The sequence below is a fragment of the Desmodus rotundus genome, chromosome 9, assembly GCF_022682495.2.
Source record: "Desmodus rotundus isolate HL8 chromosome 9, HLdesRot8A.1, whole genome shotgun sequence".
Lineage (NCBI taxonomy): Eukaryota > Metazoa > Chordata > Mammalia > Chiroptera > Phyllostomidae > Desmodus > Desmodus rotundus.
Genome location: NC_071395.1, coordinates 48,883,317 through 48,904,849, shown reverse-complemented (window position 1 = coordinate 48,904,849; position 21,533 = coordinate 48,883,317). Strand labels below are relative to the sequence as shown.

Genomic DNA, 21,533 nt, shown 5'->3' with positions numbered 1-21,533 from the left:
CTCCTGGTCCAGAAGTCCAGAAAGGGTTTGGATTGTACTGGGCATTCTCACTGTTGAAACATGCGACTGTCCAGTGCCTGCAGGGCCGTCTGTTTTCCCTTCCTGAATTTAACTCAGGTCCTCTGATGGAGCAGCCGGCCTGGAGTCCTACCGGTTGACTTCCATGATGGCTTAGATCAGCTGCTCCTGAAACCTAAAGTAAACCTTCAGCCTTAAGTAAAATGGTTTTAATGACCTGGGTTGATGAGTAGGATACTTAATCTGGCCTCCTGGATGTTCTGTGTTTCTGAAGTGACGTGTGTTTCCTGGGAAGACTGTTAGTGTCAAGGCTACAGCTAGAGCTTGGCAGCGGCCTCCTCCCATCGCTGGGGCCACCTCCCTCTTCCTCCTACACAGACTGTACTTTTCAAGAGATGTTTTAAAAAGTTGTTTCTCAAAAAAAAAAAAAAAAAGTTGTTTCTTGCATCTGACCTGGTTTTATTTACTCTTAAGCCCAGGAAGATGGGTTGTCACCTAGCTGTGGCCTCACTTCCTCAGGTCACCCCTCAGGATGTGTTGGGTCTCCAGGACAACCCCACTGGAGGGTGCCTGTGAAGAGTGGGCAGTGACCCAGCAGGACTTCCCCAGGCTGCAGGGCGAAGAGGGGCATTTCTCAGGGACCAGGCAGCTAGCTGGTAGGTCTCTCCCTCTTGTCAGTAGGGCCGTGTATCCATCCAGCTGTGGCCGTCCTGCTTGCCTCGCCCATTGGGTTAGCCTGGGTATGTTAAGAGATGGAAAAATATGCCATATTCTTGTCACTCCACACTCCTGAGTGGGGTGCTGCACTCCCATTTAATGGTCTCTGTTTTCTGCTCAAGCTGAAGCACCACACCCTGCATTTGGGAAGCCTCTCTGCTCTGGCCAGCAGCCTTGGCTTTGGAGGGGACAGAGGTGTCATGCTACCTGCAGCCCAAGGTGAGCTCCACAGACTCTGGTGCACAGAGGGTCTTTTCCAGAAGGTGCTGGGCAAGTCTTCCTGGCACAGCCTTGTGGCTACTGTTGTGGCAGCAGCCCCTGCTTATCACCATGGGTCTCCGCTGCCTCTTTCCTTTCTGATTTCTCAGACAAATCCCACAGCTTGTAGAAATGATTTGCCCTAATTAGCAAAAGCACCCTCTTCCTTCTTGGTTACTCCCAGGGTCTGGTCTCCCTGTGGAGGATGAAGGCAGCCTCTTCTCATTCCTCTCATCTTTGGAGACTATATCCAGTTAGGAGCAGCATGGCCAGGTCACTGTGTGGTCACCTTGTACTGTGAGGTGCTCAGAGTCATGCTTTTCATTCTGGGTGTAGGACAGGCTCTTAGGAGGGTCAGAGGCGGGGGCATGTGCTTGTCCTAGCCTCTCTTGGTGTCATCTCAACCTGGCTGAATGGAGGTGCTCCCTGTAGGGTATGGGAAGATGATGGGACAGGAGGGACAGCCGTCCAGGGAGCACAGTGTGTGCCCGGAATGTGCAGGGGTTGGGGGAGGCGATCAGACGTTGGGGAAGTGTGTCCAGAATGGGAAGAGGAGGCTCAAGAGACTGGGTAGGGGCCAGGCAGGGGGTCCAGACAGGCCTGGGGAGAGGGCATTCATGTCCAAATGTTCTCTCAGTCATGAGATGTCTTGTGTGCCCACATGCACCTGTGTTCATGACAGAATAATGGCAGTTGAAATACTTGGAACCAAATGCTCCAGAGCTCAGCTCTGAGTTCCCTGCTGCATGGAGATCCCCTGCTGCACCCCAGTGGGCACCAGCAAACATTGGTGCCATCAGTCCCAGCAGCACCGGTGTGGAGGTTGGGGTGCTGATGTTCCATGCCTGAGCTAGCACTTCACGTGGCTTATCTGGTGTGGTGAATCTTCATCCTGACTTTCTGAGGCCAGGAGTAAATATTGATTCAGAAAGAGCAGATTTATTGGGGCTAATTTTTTTTTAACTCCAGCAACATTATAAGCACCTTTCTTGTTTAGCCATCCATGGCTGAATCCCATTAGGAGTAGCTCCCAGTAAGTCAAGTGAGTCCTGGGCAGGGGCCATGGCCTTTTTGGGCATGCATCTCCTCTTTGATGCCTAAAATAGTACGTAGAATTACCAAGGAAATGCACTACACAGAGAGTGAACCATTAGAAAGAAATGTGTGACCTCATAACAGATTTACCATGTTAATATCTTAAATGATGAGATCTAGCAGCAGATCTAATTGCTGTGATTTTGGAAAAGTGGTGAGCAAAAATGGCCTTTGAAGACATTTGTAACTGAAGAAAATGCTAAGTTTCAGTTGGTGGGAATGTGTTTTTTTCTTCCCACCCAAATTTAAGGACAGCCCAAGTTTGAGACGTGTCCTGTGGACTTTTTCCAATGCAGGGCCCTTAGGAGCTGTCCCGGGGCAGGCCTCTCTAAGCTGCTATGGTGGGTGAGGCTGCTTCTGGGTCACAGTTTTGAACAAGCTTCCTCTGAGAGGCAGGTGACCCTATGGCTGTGGCTGGAGCAGGCTAGCTGGAACCCAGAGCCTCTTGGGGTTCCAGGAACTCAGAGAGAGTTCAGAGGAGGGCAGGGACGGGTCAGGAGCCAGCGCCAAGGGCCTTGATGCTGTTATTAAGAGCTGTAATGTGTTTGAGACCATCGCAAAAGGCATTGTCTGAGTCTGTGAATTAGACTTCTCTAGAGAAACAAGAACCAATTTGAGGAGGGGGCTCTTATTTTAAAGAATTGACTCTCACAGTCATGGGTGCTGACGAGTCAGAAACCTGTAGGGCAGACTGACAGGCTGGAAACCCCGGGAAAGGTTGATATATCTCTAGTTCAAAGGTGGGCTGCAGGCAGAATTCCTTCTTCCTCCAGGGCACCTCGATCTTTTTTCTTTAGGCCTTTTACTGATTAGATGGAGGGTAATCTGCCCTACTCAGAGTCTGCTACTTCAAATGTTGATCTCACCTAAGAAACACCTTCACCCCAGCATCTAGACTGGTATTTGACTGAACAGCTGGGTTCTATGGCCTAGCCGTAGAATTTACTATCACACTGTCGATGGTAGCCATATAAGTAAGTGAGGGAGGAAGGGAGGGCTTCTGCTTACAGTGGGATGCCAAGGCCAGCAGAGACAGGAACTACATTTTATGGCCACCCCTGTGAAGCTGTGGACAGGGGTGCTGAGCCTGGACCACAGGTGGGGAATAGGCATCTGCTGCTTGAGGAGAAGGCAGACTTAACAGCGTTCCTGTCCAGGTGGTCAGAGTTAATGGCCCCATGTGAGCAGACAGACCTTTGGGGTGCGTCTGGGGCCCCAGTCACCTCAAGACATATAGCTGGAACACATACCGAGGTTCATCATGGGCTGTATGAGGCAGACCCAGAATGTAGCACGCTCTAGTGAAGAAATGGGGGGTCCTGTGTTATCCTAAAAGGTCAATGCCCTAAAGTGTCGAAGAACAGCTGAAAAACTTCAGATTAAAGGTGGCTGACAAGATGAGGCAGCTCGGCTGTGTACCGTGCTTCACACTAAAGGGAAAGCCATGCAAGGACACTGTTGAGCCAGGTGGCAATGTGGAAGGTGGCAGTGGCGCAGTGTCTTGTCAGTAATGAATGTAGTGAAGCTGGTGGCTGTCACGTGGTTACAAAAGAGAATACCTTCACTCCTTTGCTCAGCAGAGCTCCAGCTGCCTCCTGGTTTCTGGGCCAGGTGTGGTGCGGGGTGGGGGGACCCAGCTTTTAGGCAAATACCGGAAGCTTATCTTGTCAATCTGAGGTAAGACCAGTCGCTTTTGTTTTTTGTCATGTGACAAAATGTTTTGTAAAAGGCAGCTGAAAGTTTTAGACTTCAGGCTCAGGCATGCTCTCAGGACTGGTTAACAAACAGGGATCTGCAAAGAGGTGAGTGCCTCACACAGCTGCGGTGGAAGACACTGGTTGGCAGTCAGGGAGGGCAACAGAGACATCCGAAGCAGTGTGACCCCACTGATGTGGAAGGAGAGGCAGTCAGTGGGAAGATACATCCCATAGTGGCAGAGGGCACGTACCTCCTTATCTGGGGAGGGTCCTGGGTTCGAATGTGTGTTTTACTGCTTACTAAGCCAGTGACCTTGAGCCAAGCTTCTTGTTTCCTGGGTCTCAGTTTCATCATCCACCTGAAGCTGGTCCTAGAAGTGCGTGGCCTTGTCCAGAGGAAGTCCCATAGTCAGGCTGTAGAGGGCCAGCGGGCACCAAGCACCTGGTGCAGCACTTCCCAAGAGAGGCCAGAAGCCCTGCTGGGGGAGCCCAGTTTGGTGACATTTCTCCTTGGGCTGTTTTCTCCCAGGAATGGTCATCTTTCTTCAGTTGGCTGGTGGATCTTGGTGGATCTTAGGTACCACCTAACCTAAGATCAGGGCCAGTCCTTTCATGGGGTGGGAACCAGGTGGCAGTTAGTGATCATGGAGAGGTGCTTGGGGACAAGTCTCACTGTTCGCCTGCCGGGGCCTTGGGCACAGTTTTCAGAACTTCATATTGAGAATGCCCATCTTGAGGATGCTCTCCTGCCAGTCCATTAGTTCCTAGAGGGGGCGCTGCTCACCATGAGGGGGACAGCAGGCAGAGAGCCTCTCTGCAGCTGGGGTTATGGCTGGAGGGCAGCCAGGCCCTGCCTCCTGGGCCACAGCAGCTCCTGAGCTGCCAGAGTCTGAAAGTCTAGGTTGTTTCAGAAAGGTCTGTTCTATTTGTTCAGGTGATAGAAAATTCTCATGTTCCTGAAGTCTGACACCTGAGCCTGTTGGTGACCAAGCAAGGATCCAAAGGGACCAATCCGTTCCTGGCTCTGTCAGTGATGAAACCTGAGCACTTGGCAGCCCCAGGTCCTCGTTTGTGGGTACAGGATGCTCTAAAGCTGGGGAAGGCAAGTCCCTGACCTGGTAGTTCCCAGGTATAGGACATGTATGCAGGAGAGTCACTTGCTAGTGGGCACTGGCTGAAGGCCACGGGAGTGGGGGTAGGTGACATCAAGCCTGAAGGGAAGAGAAGGCCTCAGCAACAGCTTTTGGGTCTGTGATTTGTGTCTACATCTCCTGGGATGGGTTTGAGGGGTAGATGGTGAGATGGGAGATATTCGAGCTGAGCTAGGTGTTGAAATGTGGAGCATTCAGGAAGCCAGCATCCTGCTGTGTCCTGAAGGACCCTGCAACCTAGGTCAAGCCTTCACTTCCTCTGTGTCTGATGCTATCTGGGGGGTTGTCATGTCATCCTCAGGCCATGGGTGGAGGACAGGTTCTGGCAGAGTGAATCTGACACTGAGTTCAGCTCCTGTTGTTGAAGAGTTTTAGTGAACAATTAAAAAGAAAAACCATCCCACTCATCATTCAGCTCCTGGTGAGGCCTTGTCAGACAAGCCTCACCAAGGCTTTTGCAAAGTATCAGTGTGCTTTCTTGCCCCTTTATTTGCATTTCCTCTTTGTTTCATGAGAGGAGGGGGTGGGGGAGAGAGAAGAGGCCAGAACTATACTCCCAAGACCCCCTCCTTTCTGGAGGGAGGGCCCTTAGGTGCCGGAGCAGCACCTGGGACTAGAGTTGCAGACTCTGAAACATGGCACAGGCTTTCTCTGTCCCACAGGGGAGGGCAGCACAGACAAAGTGAGGTCCTGGGTTTGGCCATTCGATGGCCACTGCTGCGGGGACAGGTACTAACTAGACTAGCACGTGGCCTGGCCCCTCTGTAGGCTGGGTTCAGCCTGCAGGCTGTGTGTGCTGGGGGTGTGCAGCAGGTACCCACATAGGGCGGCTTCTTAATTTTTCTATTTGAGGAAAGGCAGATGGGAAAGATGAAATAATAATGAGGCAAAAGTGTTGAAAGGAGGGCCCAGCCCAGGCGTGGGTTGCACTGTTCAGAGAGGTGGCAGCGGTTGGTGACTCGTGACAGCCATGCTGCTGGGAGCTGGGGGGCACAGGTGTCTCAGGGGGATGTTCTCTGTCGATGGAATGGGGCTCAGTGGAACAGAAGCACTTTAGTATGGAGAAGTGTTTAGTGAATGTCTCATTTCATTACCACAGGGTCACATGCACTTTACAGAGTTCGAATAAACTGAAATTGGGGTAAGATTAAGTAGAGTGGGGACCTAACGTGAACCCTGTGGGCACCCCAGGGCTTGCCTTCCTGTGAGGTTGGGATCAGCCGTGCTGGTGGGTGGGGACCTCCGCTCTGCCCTGTGACCTTGAGCACCTCTGCCTCTCATTTTCATCAGTACGACAGGTACAACAGGAACGCTGATAGTTGCATAGTTAAAGGTGGGTTTTGTGAAGAAGGCTGGCTGTCTCCAACCCTGCAGGTCATTGCGTTCAGTTTGGCGACAGTTTCTGTGGGAACCCATGCCCAGTCAGTCCCTGCAGCCCCTGCTGGTCAGGGCTCAGAAGCTGTCCACCTGCATCCGGCTCTGGGGAACATGTGCCAGACTCTGCCCTGTGGGTCCCTTTATACTTCCTGCGTGTCAGTGTCCCCTGTGTTTTGACCTGATTGGTGCCTGACTCACTGCTTTGGACCCCTGGGGTGGCCATCATGTGGGTTGACATGAGGGACACAGGGGACCTGGCAGGGGTGTGGTCTTCGTCCCCCGTGACCCAGGTCCAACTTGTTGGCCAAATCCATGTGTGCGTCTTGGGGCAGCATGTGTTGCACTCAGGGTGAGGGGCAGGTGTTGTGGGACAAGGATCCCACTACCCCACCCCACAGGGGTCATCACGCTGAAAACAGACGATGTCTGCAAACCCTGCTCATCTGGGTGGTTGGCATCCAGGGAGTGCAGACATGAGAATCGGAGAGACCAGACCCTTCAATGGGGCAGGGGTGGGGGAGGTGGCCACTGGGGTTAGAGCTCTCTGGAGCTTATTTTTGGGAGAGGAGAGGAAAATTGGTAAGAATTTAGTAGATTTCCATAAAATAGAATTGTTTTAAAAAAGGAAGGGGAGGCCTGGCTGAGTGGCTCTGTTGGTTGGAGTGTCTTTCCATACACCAAAAGGTTGCAGGTTTGATTCCCAGTCCGGGCACATACCTGGGTTGCTATTTCCATCCCTGGTTGAGGCACATAACAGGAGGCAACCAGCCAGTGTTTCTTACATTGATGTTTCTCTCCCCCACCCCTTCCTCTCTCTCTCTCAAATCAATAAACATATCCTCGGGTGAGGATAAAAAAAGAAAGGGGATAGCTATGACACCAAAGAGCAAGCCTCATAAAAGAAAAATTGGTAAAATGTCACTTTATCAGAATTAAGAACTTCTAGGGTGTTTTTTTTTTTTTTTTAAGACTGCCGTTAATAGAGTGAAAAGACAAGCCATGGACTGGGAGAGAGTCTCTGCAAAACTCATCTGATAAAGCTCTAGAATATGTAAAGAACTCACCAGAATAAAAAAAGGACTCTCAAAACATGTCGTTAAGAAAACAACCCAGACCTGGCTGGTGTGGATCAGTGGGTTGAGTGCCAGCTTGCAAACCAAAGGGTCGCTGGTTCGATTCCCAGTCAGGGCACATGCCTGGGTTGCAGGCCAGGTCCCCAGTAGGGGGCATGCAAGAGGCAACCACACATTGATGTTTCTCTCGCCCTCTTTCCCCCTCTCTTCCTCCTCTTTAAAAATAAGTAAATAAAGTCTTTAAAAAAAAAAAAAAAACCAAAACCCTGTATGTGAATGTTCATGGCAGCTTTACTTAAGTCTCCCAAACTGGAAATCACCCAGTGTCCTCAGTCGGCAAATGGATGAACAGATTGGTATAATACAGTGGTTAATACCCCGCAGTAAAAGGAGTGAACTTCAGTGACAGCAACATGGACGCATCTCAAAGGCATTATGCTAAGTGTGTGTGTAGTCAGCTGGATAAGGGCCCCCAGTAGATGTCTAGGTCTTAACCCCTGGAGCCTGTGAATGTGACCTCGGATGGAAAAAGAATTTTGAAGATTCTATTAAGGATCTTGAGATTATGGGCGCATTTATCCTGGATTATCCAAGATCTGGGAGGGTGAGGAGCTAGGTGTAATCACAAGTGATCTTATAAGAGAGAGGGAGGGAGTTGGCACAGACAAGAAGAGACGATGATGACGATGTTGACCACAGAGGCAGAGACTGGGGTGATGCTGCCTCAGCCAAGGACCCCTGGAGTCCCAGAAGCTGGAGGAATGATCCTCCCCTGAACCCTTCGGTGCCAGATTTTGCCCCAGGGACATTGACTTCAGACTTCTGGCCTCCAGGACTGTAAGAGGCTAAATGTGTTGTTTTAAACCACCAAGTTTGTGGTAATTGTTACAACAGCCACCGGAAACTAATATAGTATGATTCCATTTACGTGACCTCTTTTTTTTTTTAAAGATTTTATTTATTTATTTTAGAGAGAGGGGAAGGGAGGGGGAAAGAGAGAAACTTCATTGTATGAGAGAAACATTGATTGGTTGCCTCTTGCATGCCCCATCCTGGCCCGAAACCCAGGCATGTGCCCTCACCCAGAATCCAACTGGCAAACTTTTGCCCCTGGCTGGTGTGGCTCAGTAGTTGAGCACTGGCCTGTGAATCAAAGGGTCACCGGTTCGATTCCCAGTCTAGGGCACAGGCCAGGTCCCCAGTAGGGGGTGTGCAAGAGGCAAGCACATGTTGATGTTTCTCTTCCTCTTTCTCTCTCCCTTCCCCTCTCTAAAAAATAAAATAAAATATTTTAAAAAACCCGTCAAACTTTTGGTTTGTGGGATGATGCCAACCCACTGAGCCACATCAGTTTGGGCTTTTTTTCTCTTTTTTTAAATTGATTTTAGAGAGAAGAAGGGGAGAGAAACATTGATTTGTTCCACTTATATATGCATTCACTGGTCTTGTATGTGTGCTGACTGGGGATTGAACCTGCAACCTTGGTGTATTGGGACAATGCTGTAACCAACTCAGCTACCTGGCCAGGGTTGAATGACCTGAAAGAGGTAAAGCCAGAGGAATAGAAAACAGTGGAGGTGGGGGGTGGAAGTTGGAGTATTTGCACCTATTTTTCTAATCCTCAAGGTTTCTTAAACCTTTTTCTCGTGCTTCCTGTGTACCTCCACGACTTTAGATAGCAACGTGTGCTGTGCCGGCCAGTGTGTGGGTCCTGATTGTAGCTGCTTGGAGTCTGTTTTCTTGCTTTCATATGTCTGCCCCATAGTGATGACTGGGCCACTGTTCTCTCAGCCAAGGGGAGGGGCGGCTGTGGGCCCCTGTTCAGGCCCTGCCCAGGTTTCCCAGCTCAGCCCTGAGCTGGCTATGTCCAGTAGACTGACCTTCTGTGTACATGTCCCAGGCCTTCCTCCGTGTCTGGGTCACAGAAACAACACCTCAGTCTCAGACGATGTCTGAACTCTCTACATCCTGTGTGTCCTGCTCAGAACCTTCCAGGAAGTCTTAGGGAAGGTTCCTGAAAGGCATTTCCTAATCCTCCGTACTTTACTGGAAAAGAGGGGACACTTGCCAGGAGGTCCGCAGCCAGGCCTTTTCTCGGGACTTCACCTCCCCCTTTCCTGCCCACACTCCACTCAGGAAGGTTGGGTCTCAGCTCTGTAGAATCACACAGACTCTCTTTAAGGAGGAGTAGATGTCTTCCCTTCTGTCACTTTCTGCAGGCACCTCTGGGTCACAGGGGTGGGTGGTTTGGGCCAGGGATACGGCAGGGAGTACACTGCCCCAACCGTGTTGAAACTGTATAGTGGGCATTTCAGGGCTTGGGTGCTGCTGATGGTGTACATGCGGATGGTGGCAATGGTCCAGTGTTGCACATCCAGGTTGGGCCAGTCCTTGTTTGATCTATTCTGTGCACCACGTGGTCTTGTCTGTATGCATTTTTTACTTTAACCCTTTCCCATGGGGGTGTTCTCACGTAGATGGAACAGAGAATAATGATAGTTCCTGAGCCATCACCCACTCTCACCCTCTGAGCATCTCACCTACCCGTCTGAACTCTTCCCTGAGGAGCATTTGTTAAAAGAATCCCAGATATCTTTTCATTTCACCTGTGTCTTTTTCAGTGACAATATTGAATGTCAACAGATAAGGACTGGTTTTTGTAGACGTGACCTTGGTGCAGCTCTGTGAGAGCACTGAGGCCTAGCCTCTGGCACCCCGCTGGCTGTCTCCATGGGGTCTTCATGGTGGCCGGGTCCAGTCGGGGCCATGCAGAGCCGCTTGCAACGTGCATGCCAAGTGTGTGGTACGCCGTAGCACTCCATCCTTCCTCCCCTTGTGCCATCCACCTATTGAAGAAACCCACAGGTTGGTCCTGTGGAATTTTCTACATTCTGCTCTGATGATTATTATCCCCTTGCTTTCTTCACGGCATTGATCAACTCAGGGCCCCTCAGCCTCAGCCTGCTGACTTCTGGGGTGCGCTCATTTTTTACTGTGGGGGCTATCCAGTGCTCTGTGGGTTCTGGGCAGTGTTCCTGCCTCCACCCACCAGATGCCAGGAATACCCTCCCCCCAACCAAGTCACAACAACCTAAATTGTCCCTTGGGGCAGAATCACCCACAATCGTGAGTGAACTCTGTGTCTTACCCACTGGCTTCCTGTGAACCTGTAGCTGGACCTGGAGATGGGTTTCTTTTCTTTTTCTTTTTCTTTTTTTTTTTTTAAAGATTTTATTTATTTTTAGAGAGAGGGGAACGGAGGGAGTAAGAGAAGGAGAGAAACGTTGATTAGTTGCCTCTCGTATGCACCCCAACCAGGGACCGAACCTGCAACCCAGGTGTATGCCCTGACGGGAATCAAACTGGTGACCTTTAGCTTTGTGGGATGATACCCCACCAACTGACCCAGGGCCTGGAGGTGGATTTTGTAAGCCACTTCCTATTGCCTCACCCTCCAAGCCTCTTCTCCACGGGCAGAGATAAAGGGTTTCTGGCCATCTCGAGTTCCTCCTCAAGCATTTGTGCCTCCTCCCATGGGCTGTGCATTATCCTGACTGTCACCTCCCAGCGTGCTCCCCATTTTCTTCCACATGCATCACCATCTTTTCTACTATTCTTCTTCTTCTTCTTTTTCTTTAGGATTTATTTCTTTTCAAAGAGAGGGGACGAGAGCGAGAATGAGAGGTAGAGAAACATCGATGTGAGAGAGAAACGTCAATCTGTTGCCTCTCACACAACTGGGCTGCAGCCCAGGCATGTGCTGTGACACTGAACTGGTGACCTTTTGCTTTATAGGTCAGTGCGCAATCCACTGAGCCACACCAGCCAGGTCTCTACACCGCTTCTTCATTCAGGTGATACTCCCCTAGAGAGGGAGCTGCCAGGTGGCCGAATGATTGCAGGGCGCAAATACCCCCGCCCCATTGCATGGAAGCCTCCCCCACTGCCTGCCCCACCAGGCCTCCCTACTTCCTAGCTTGGCTGAAGTGCAATGCCAGCAGTGACGCTTGTCCTGAGCAGCTCCCAGTGTCATCCCCATTCGAGACTGGCGGGAGATGGTGCATTGCCATGCAGGGGCCTGACACAGCCCCTCCTGTGGAGGCTGGGCTTCCTGAGGGCCCCTCCATGCCTGCTACTCGGGAGGCGCTGCACTGAACGGCTCAGACCCTGGGAGTGTGTGACCTCTGCACCTGTGGTAGGAACGACATAATCCCTAAAGCACAGGTGGCAAACACAAGGCCTGCAGGCCGAATCCAGCCCTCCACCTTGTTTTACCTGGCGGCAATGCCAAGCTCCTCTCCCCCAGTTAAGGACTAGTTACATTTATACAGTCCTAAAAATTACATTCAGCCCTTTGAAGGCAACTGCCAGGCTGATGTGGCCCTTGGTGAAAATGAGTTTGACACCCCTGCAGATCTGAGGAGACTTGAGGCGTTGGCTGTGATGTTGCCTGAAGTGCAGCCCACTCAGGTCCCAAGTGTGACAGGCACAGAGACGGCAGTGCCATACCCGGGGATATCCAGGGAAGTTACGTTACCTGGTGACTTGCTAATTTTGGTCTGAGGCCAACCCAGAATCTGCTGAGATGACAAGGAAATGGGAAACAGGCAGTACCCAGGTCAGTCCGTCAGACCCTACTGGTCCTGGGACGCCACCTTCTGTCCTGCTCTGTAGGTGACTTAGCAGGGCCCCCAACCTCGTGAGCTATCAGCCAGCCAGGTCATGATGGTTATGTTCCCAAGAGGAGCCCCTGAACTGCCAGGATGGCCCCACTGCAGGGGTCTTGGGGCAATGCTGGTCCTGCCTTAAAGGAACCTCTGATTTGGGCTCTGGCTGCTCACTCAGAAGACACTGTTGGTGCCACGCTCACCTTCTGGGAGACCCATGAGCTCGAGGTGGCCCCTGCACACCTGACACCATCACTGCCTTCTGTTTGTACACACCTGCTCGCATTTAGTGCTGTGTGTCCAAATCCTGCATTTCGTTACTATCTGTGCCCCAGACTGTCAGTGATCTTTTACAGAAATGTAACTCATTCTTTCCTATTCATAGACGGGTTCACCATGCCCAGCATTCTTCATCGTCTGTAAGACACATGTGTCCATCTGGTGTCACTCTCCCTCCTCCTGAAGAATTTCCAGAACCTTCCTTGCAGTGGAGATCTACCGCAAACAGACTCTCTCAGCCTTTGTCTGGACAAGTCTCTATTCCACTTTCTCTTTTCACTGGTATAGAATTCTAGGTTGGCGGTGTTCTATCCCAGCCCTTTAAAGTTGTGCTTGTTACTGTTAATGGCTGTAGACAGGTAGCCTGTGGGGAGTCACCTGCACGTGTGCATGTGTGTGTGTGTGTGTGTGTGTGTGTGTGAGAGAGAGAGAGAGAGAGAGAGAGAGAGAGAGAGAGAGAGAGAGAGATAGTAGGTACGAAATGCTCTTTGTTGACAAGGGCTTGGTCTTTCCGAAGGAATGAGACACCAGGCAAGCCCATGTGGCCAAGAACCTGGCTCCACAATAACAGCCGGGCCGTGTGGGGTCATGCCCTTGAGGCTGGCCCTCCCAGCATCACGGAGAAAGTGTGGGTTTCTAGGCCTCTCAGTTGACCTCTCCGACACGAAATGTCTCCTTCTCGAGGCCTTTAGGGAATGAGTGACGTTGAAACCAAAGAGTCTTCCGGATTAACTTGCTTGATAGCTACCAAGCTAGCTAAATGCTTCACTGGATGGCCCACAGGAAGCACGTGGTTGAGGGAGGTCAGACCAGCACACGTGGGTGCTCGCACTGCTCTGGTGGAGCTCCCTCTCAGGAGGGCACCCTTCCTCGTTCCTCTCCCTCCTTACCCTAAATCTAGCCTCGCATCATCGCCGTCATCACGGCCCCTGTCCCCCAAGCCCCTGGAGCACAAAGGCCTTGCTGTGTGTGGATGGTACACACAGTACTGGAGTTGACCCTGACTGACCCCTGCGTGGAGATCTGGGATGAGCAACCTGGAAGTGAAAGAGCCAAGCCCCATGTGCCCTCTACCACTGCATTGTCCCTAATCTCTGCTCCTGCTTTGCTCCTGCTGTTCCCTCCCTCTGCCAGAAACACCCTTCCTCCCTGGCTTGTGATCAGGTGTTAGCAGAGAGCTAGTAATGACGACAAGCAGGGCCGCTCTGCCTCAGCATTGCCTGTGCTGCTGTGTTCTGATGTCTTCGGTTTCCCTTCCACCCACATTATATCACTCTTGCCTTAAACATGGCTGGCAGACAGGAATCTCTTCCTGGCTGTTGAGGAATTTTCTGTGTTCCTGTGATATTGCTCAAAGCCCACGAGTCTTCAGTGGAGCTCCTCTGTGGGCCTGATCTGCTGACCTGGCACACACTGACCTGCTTTCTGTCTCTTCAGTTTTCCTGCTCTGGAAACATATATAAATGGACTCAAACAACGCATGAGGTAGTATGTTGGTGCCTCTCACTTAGCCGGCGGCTTCAAGGTTTGTCCGTGTTGTGTCCATCAGGAGTATGTTCCTTTTTATTTCTGGATGGTTTTCTCTTGTTTCTCTGTCTACCAACTGATGGACGTTTGGGTTGTTGCCACTTCTCAGATACTAGGAGCAGTTCTGCTGTGCTTGTTTACATGTAAGTTCTAGTGCATTTGTCATTTCTCTTGGCTAATTCCTCGGAGTGGAATTGCTGGGTCATGTGGTAGTTGTGTGTTTAACCTTTTAAGAAACTGCCAGCCTGTTTTCCACAGCAGCCACGTGGTGTGTGTTCCACTGACCGTGGACGAGGGTTCTGGGATATTGTTTATCTTTCCCATTCTAACCGTTCTGATAGGTACACAGTTTGTACTTTACCCATGGGTAACGGCACTAAGGGCTTCTCATCTGCTTAATGGCCAGGTTTTCGTGTCTTCTTTTCATCTCTTTAACCTAATTCCTCTCAGGCTACTTACACATTGCATCTCCAAGGACCCTGCCAGGATGAGACCCCCACTGGTGCCGTGCTTCTCATTTTCTGACCAGCAGCCCAGGCAGGGGTCAGGTCAAGGTCATGGTCATGGGTCGGGTCAGCTGGTCCTGAGTCTGCTTTGGAAGGAGCCTGGCCCCTGTCTTACCCTCACCAGGACCTCTGTGCCTGCAGAGGCTGGTTCCCAGTCCTAGAGCAGGACAAGGGACTGGAGGATGTTCCTGTCTGCCCGCCTAGCAGTGTTTGGAAGTGTGGGGTGGTTTGTGGGGCGTCAGATCCCATGGGGTAAGTGCTAGTGCATAGAGTGACCCCTCAGGTCTGCTTCAGACAGCAGAGTCCTTTGAGATACTTGGTGAAAGAGGGGGTTCCTGGTAAACAAATGATGCGTGTGTGGCCCTCATGTCCAGGCTGACTGAGCTGTCTCCCTCACATGCCCAGAGCATCAATCAGCGCAGCAGCTGATGGACCCACAGGCTCCAAGAGGTCAGCCACCTATTAAGTCCGGGCCTACCTGTTGGTTGGTTCTCTCCACTAGGCTGGAGCCACTCACTACTCCACCTGCTGTGGGCCTAACATTCTGGGTGGGGAGGCTGACAGGCAGCCACTCAGGGAGGTACTATAAGTGGGGCCGCGGGGTGGGGAGTCTCCCCCACTCTAAGTGAGGCAGGGTGGAGGCCAGATGGAGGTGGAAGAGCACAGCCCCCTGCTGCCATGTGAAGGAGGTTGGGTGGGCAGGGGACAGGCTGGCACAGAGGTGGATTTGGGCCCTGTGGGTTTGGGAGATGAGGGAGGGGGTCATGGTGACAAGCCAGGACCATGCTGTGGGGTGGTATCTGCTACACAGAAGGTGGATGCTCTGGGACCAAGGTTGGAAGAGAAGGTGCAGTCCTCTATCTAGATCCACATTCTTTCCGAGATTCTACCAGAAGGCTGATCTCTGAATAGCTGAAGCTTTTTAAGTACTCATTTTGAGTTTTTTACTATATATATTTTTATGACATTTGGAAATTCTGCCACCCCAGGAACAGTGACAAACTGCTCTGAAACTGTGACATTGGAGCTGGGCAGGTGTTGGGCTTCATCCTGCCAGTGGTGCGGGGCCAGAGTCACCTTGTCAGCCTGCCTCCTGGCCATTGGTGCTCACCCACCCTGATTTCCATTTGGAGGTGGTGTCCATGAGGCAGGGTGGCCTGGGCTGATGACGGTTTTAGGACACCAGGGAGAGGCTACCCACTGCCTGTGTCTCCAGTCTCGCCACTCATGTACCCTCAGCCCCAGTGCCATTCAGGGAGCTCCTACTGATCTTTCAAAACCCTGCTTCGGTGACCTTTCCTGTAGTGTTCAGACACGTGTGTTTTCTCTCTCCTTCCCTGAACATGTGGTCCTTACCCTGCTCCTTAGATAACTGGAAGCGAGGCTCTGGATTTCCAGGTATCTTCATTTAGCGTTTTCCTCTTTTGTTTTTTTGCAGGGTTCTGTTTCACTGAGACCATCCATTCAATTTCAAGGAAGCCAAGGGGTGAGTTGTTTTTGTGTTACTCACATCTGGAATTGTGTGACTGGTGCGTCTGAGGCCTGTCATGACTCGTTGGGCACAGCAGTAGCTGGGTGCAGTGTTTGGTCCCATCCACCTCCACTCCAGGCCAGTCCCCAAGCCAGGCTGAGCTCCGCCTCTAGACACGCCCAGACTGGTCTGGGGCCCCCATAGCAGATTTGTACCTGGCTCCCAGGCCCCCAGCCCCTGTTCTGACCTGATCTCTGTGCTAATTCAACACTGCAGCCCAGAGCCCAAGCAGTGTCCTCTCTTGGGTAGGGCGCTTGTCTCCCTCTGTGGACCCAAGTCCGTGGGTGATTGTCTGTGTTTTAGAACTGGGTTGGAGGATTATAGAAACTCAGTGCCCTCATTTTATTCTGGAGTGTACTTTATTCCAAATGACCACGTTAACAGAAAAATTGGGGAATGAAAGAATGGGCAAGTTGTTCATAATCCTTTCCCTCCAGTCTGAGGGCCACCCACCAAACACCCATTGGAACACTAGTTTTTCCTCTAGTCTTAATTGCAGGTCCTTCGTTTTTATGAACAGTTGCACCTGATAGCCAGCTGTGGGTTTTGGCCTTCCAGGGTGTTCCAGAAAGGGGGCCTCTGGGAAATGCATGTGTCTGTGTGTACAGGTACGGGGGTACCAAGGTATGCTTGGGGGCAGGCAGGGGCCGGCACCACAATCCGCAGGGGGGTTCTTTCTCCTTAGGGAGACTTGAGTTTTCCTCTTAAGATCTTCATCTGATTGGGAGAGGCCCACCCAGACCATTGAGGGTCCCCTCCTTTACTTCAAGTGAGCTGGTCTTGGATGTTGTTGTGTCTACAGAACACCTCCACACACACCCAGATTAGCGCTGTGGCGTCTGCCACAGGAGCTGTGGCCTGGCCAGGGGACACACAAACTGACCATCACATCAATACCATTCAGGGTTGGCAAGATACCCCAAAAGGCCCAGACAGCCCCCACCCGCTGTGCCTCCTCAGGAGCCTCTGTGCTCCCACTGGCCCTGTCAGAGTCTTGGGGTCACCCTTTGGCCACCTTTCTTTATTTTCCTTGGGACATTTCTGGGGTGTTGGCAGGGCTGGCTTGGGCTCGCTGCCAGACTGGTCTCATGGTGCCCGCCGGGGGCCATGGTCACCCTGTGCCCTCAGCAGCTGTGGGAAGATGAAGCCCGTGCACAGAAAGGAGCACTGTGGTCAGTGCTCACTCTTCAGCAAGGCCCCACACGGCCACTCACAGATGCTTCGTGAGGTTCTCCTGGGCCGTGCCTGCCTTATGTCTCCCAAATTCGTGTGGAAAGCCTGAGAGCCACATTCATTCCAGGTGTGGGGTTCCACACCTTAGTTTTAGAATCATGCTTTGCTTGCTTTTTCTTCCTTCTGGGCTTTCTTTTGCCTAACGGAGTTTCTAGAAGATTTCAACATGGAGGCGCTGTGCTGCAGCTCAGGGCAGGCCAGGCCAGAAGGCTCTTCCCAGGCTGTGTGAACCTGTGTGAGGATGGTGGGCTGTGTGGCAAGGGGGTGCTCCTCTTCCGCAGCTTGCTACATAGGTTCAGGCGCTGGGTCTGCCTCCCTGGCATCTGTACCTCTTCTCCCTACTCCTGGGCATTGATGGGAGATGTCCCCTTCCTCCCTGTCAGATGTGAAGGGCCTGGTCTGCTGCCAGGCTGCACGTGCACAGTCACTTAGACTGGCAAGGAGGAGGCAGGGCACCTCAGTTCTGCCTCCCTCTTCTCCTGGTCTCCGTTGCATGTGCGCACCCGGGCCTGGGTGTTCCCGAGAAGGGAGAAGAGGGTCGTTTTTGCTCTCTGTGCAACACCTGGAAGGTTAGAGATGGAACAGCAGGTGGGGTGTGGATGAAGAAGTAGGAGGGCAGCAGGGCTGGACGGAACATGTTCATTAGGGGCCTGACTGATTTGATGTTCAGGGACCCGATCCCCAGAGACCCATGAAGCTGGCAGGCCGAAGATTGAGACCCTGTCTGCAGGCTCCTTAGCTCGAGGACCTTAGTTCTCTCTGTCCCTCATTCTCCTCACCCACCCCCAAATGGGGACCTTGTCCATGTAGAGGGTCCCATGCAAATTAACATGGCTTTGGGAGACCCACTGTACTCCCTGTAGCCCAGGATGGGCTCACTCAGCTCCTGGTGCTCTGCCTCCTCAGATGTGAATGTGGTGCAGCTGGAATAGGGTCACGGCATCAGCACACCTTCTGGGTGGGTGTTGGGCTCATCGTGGCCACCCTGTAGCCTAGACTGGGAACGCCACTAGATCCAGGCTGTAGAAGTGTGCAGCTGGGCCCCTTGTTGACTGGTTCCTTGCGACATTTCCCTAGTGTTGGCAGGACTGGTCTGGGCTTGCTGCCAGACTGGCCCCATGGCGCCCTCTGGTGGCCACAGTCATCCTGTTCTCTCTACTGCATTCACCACATTCCCTGGAGAAATAGGCCCTGCCTTGAATACGTCCACCCTCCAGGGCTGTGTCTGCTGGCGCAAAACACTCACCTGTCCATTTGCCAGGTACACATTTGCATCTGTGTTTTCTATGCTCTCAGGAGCAGTGAGCTAGCTGACTGGCCCTCTACTATCAGGGTGTCATTTCTGAGTTGTTAACCCCTGATTGCTGGTAAAGCACCCCCAGATAGCCAGCGCCACTCCAGAACTCTAAGGTTGAAAAAAGAAGGAGAGGTGGGGTTTTTTCCAGGGCAGCTCAGGACCTAGACATTTCCCTGGGCTGTGGTGGGAGCATGAGCTGCAATTTCTAGAATAAGGTCTGACAGGCCTTTTGCCCATGTCTGTGTGTGAGGAACCGGGTCTGTAAGGATGTGCTCAAGATTGAGCCGCAAGGTGCATGCCGTTGTGTCAGTGGTAACAGGGACTACTTGGGAATAGCCAGAAAGTATCTATAGAATGGGGGTGTTGGAGTCTGCAGACGTCGCACACCCAGGTTGAGCAGCCAAGACCCCCAGAGCCTGGGGAGGGAGGTGAGGGCGGACCATTGCTCTTCTGAGCCCCAGGAAGAAGAAGAGAAGGTGGTATGTAGAAAGGGCCTCGGGTATGGGGTTGGGGGAGTGACGCCTCCCACCAGGCCAGCAAAAAAGGCTACTTTGCTCCTAGAAGACGTGTTCAGCCGCAGTAGGAATTCTCTTTCCCCACAATGGTTCCCTGGGAAGGGAAATGATGAAGAAAACTAACGGTCTCTGAAAACCCCTCTGGCAGGAGAAGACCTGGTCAGTGGTGTTTGGCTCCCATGTCCACCACTTTCTTCTTTTTGCCTGCACATCTAGTGCTGTTCCCCACCGTGTTGCTCCCACCCCCACCTGGGACTTGATTTGTCTCCAGAGCTCCCACCTGCACTGCACGGGACTTGGGGGAGGGGCAGTGGCAGTGGCTGACGAGGGGCAGATTTCAAAGGGAGGAGGAGGTGAAAGCCTTTTGGCCAGGACTCCCCCAGCCACCGCAGTGGAGCCGGCGCCTCCTCCAGGCCTCAGGCCTTGGAGGCACTGAGGGCATCTGGGATGGGATGAGAGTGTCTACTCCTCCAGTTTGTCACATAGACACTTGCCCTCACCCCCATAACCTGGTGTCAGTGCTGCCATCAGGTGTAGCCACATGGTAGCTCTGGGGCGGGGGCAGCCGAGACTCTGTCCAGAGGGTACACTTGTGGCCGCTGCATTCCGGGCTATGTCCTGGAACACACGCCACGATCTCCCCTGGCAGAGGCAGCTTCGCCTTCCTGGGCCATCTGTGCCAGCTGGCTGGTTCTCAGAGAGGCTGGTCATTGTTAACCTGCGACAACCCATTAACCCAGGATTCCACAGCAGTGGTACCACGGGGCTGGGAGGCTCCCAGAGTATCCCTGCCTGTCCCCAGCTGTCGGGAGAACACCGGTCACAAATGCCCTCTGTGTGTGTGGTTTCCCCTATCACTAGCAGGACCAGGCTCTTCTAAACATTGGTTTCAAGCCCTGTGTCACCCACTGCCCTGCACAGACCGGCCTCTGGCTCTGTCTGGGCCCTCCCTTACCTTGGAATGGATTTTGGAAGTGGGCATATGTGCCTGGGTAGAGAAGGCCCACACAGGGTGAGAGGGTCAGAGTGAGGAGTCCCCTACCCCCGTCCCAGGGGGAAGCATGGTGGCTGCTCCCTACACAGGCTTGGGTAGGGCATCTGCAGCGTGGCGGGTAGGCCTCTATGAACATGGCATGGTCCCACCATCAGCTCTCTGCCAGACTGCAGGGGGTGTCCCAAAGCTGTTGCAGGTGGGCTTCCTACACCCGTGTACTCAGGCAGGCATCCCCTTTGTCTGGACCCAGTGTGGGCTGTGTTCGTCAGGGTGGTGGCTGCGCAGTAGCTGAGTTCTATTTTGCAGCTGGAGCCAGAGTGCATCCTTCCCACCTGCCTGCCTGGGTGGGGCTGCACGAGCTGGCGGTGGGAAGTACCCACGGCCAGGAGAGCCTTGGGGCTCATCTCCCTCTCTTCCTCTCAGGGGTGACAGCTCAGTGGGGACTGACAATCTCTGCAGCCACTGCCCCCTGAGTTAAGACAGGACGATGCTGCCTGAGGAGGCCAGGTCCCTCCAGACCAAGACTGGGTTAGAGAGAGGATCAGAACGGGCAAGGAGGAGCTGCCCATATTGGGCTCAGGTTCCCCTGAAGCCCCTTTTCATTATGCTGACCGCTGTGTGGGCTTTCTGCCATGTTCTGGGTAGCTGTGTGCAAATATGCACCCAGCTGTGGTTGAGTCTTCCTTGTGACCTTCAGAAACCTTGTTCAAGGCCACAGGGCAGTGGGTGGACACTCAAGTGGAATCTGTATCCCCATGGAGGAGATGGAGAGGAGGTCACTGAGTGGGAACAAGGGACAGAGTATCTTGGCTGCCCAGCATGCCATGCTGGCTTCTGACACCCATCTTGTCTCATTTTTCCTTTAAGAATACCGTTTGATGGGTGGGGAAACTGAGTCATGGCTCAGATCTGGGTGGGGTCCTTGCCTCCAGGTGCATGTTGAGTGCTCTGCACTCCCTTGGGTCCTGTCACTGCCAGGAGAGCAGAGGTGTGTTTTGAAGGAAAGCACTAGCATCTTCTTGCCGTAAGGGTCACACTGTGTGGATGGGCGGGGCCCAGCAACTGGCCTGTGCCACGGTCCCCTCCATGCTTTGGACTCTTGGTGGACTCTTGGTGACACTGCCCCCCCATCTCTGTGCAGCACATCTCCATCCCCCAGCCTGACTGCCCCTCAGAGTCTCGGACCTTCTCCTTCTACCTCTCCAACATTGGCCGTGACAGCCCCCAGGGCAGCTTCGACTGCATCCAGCAGTACGTCTCCAGGTGAGGCCCAGAGGAACAGCCCTGCCTCCCCACCTCTACCCTGGGCCCCTCCCCACAGCTCAGACCACTGTGCAGGTGTTTGCCTACCGCTTCCGGCCTAGTAACCCCCTTCTCTCAGATGAGCCCCTTTGACTCCTTTCAGTGTGTCCAGGCTGAAGGTCCTGGCCTCGTGCCTCTGACCCAGGGGCCTGGGTTCCCTTGTTTCTTCTGGGTGAAGATGTGCCTTGTGGAAACCATGTGGTTCCATCAGTGCTGCGCCTTGTTTCCTGGTGCGGGATGGGCGGGGTGGGGGCTTGGGCCCCAAGACCACAACTCCCTGTCTCCCAGGTACTCAT

General features: G+C 52.8%; 1 protein-coding gene across 1 annotated transcript in view; it reads left to right on the top strand.

The window, feature by feature from the left end:
- Positions 1 to 21,533, top strand: part of ELL (elongation factor for RNA polymerase II) — a 61,944-nt gene that overhangs the window by 20,477 nt on the left and 19,934 nt on the right. The window contains exons 2-3 of the mRNA XM_024560622.4: positions 15,804 to 15,851; positions 21,077 to 21,198. Of these exons, the coding sequence (XP_024416390.1) occupies positions 15,804 to 15,851; positions 21,077 to 21,198 (170 nt within the window). The remainder of the gene's footprint in view (positions 1 to 15,803; positions 15,852 to 21,076; positions 21,199 to 21,533) is intronic.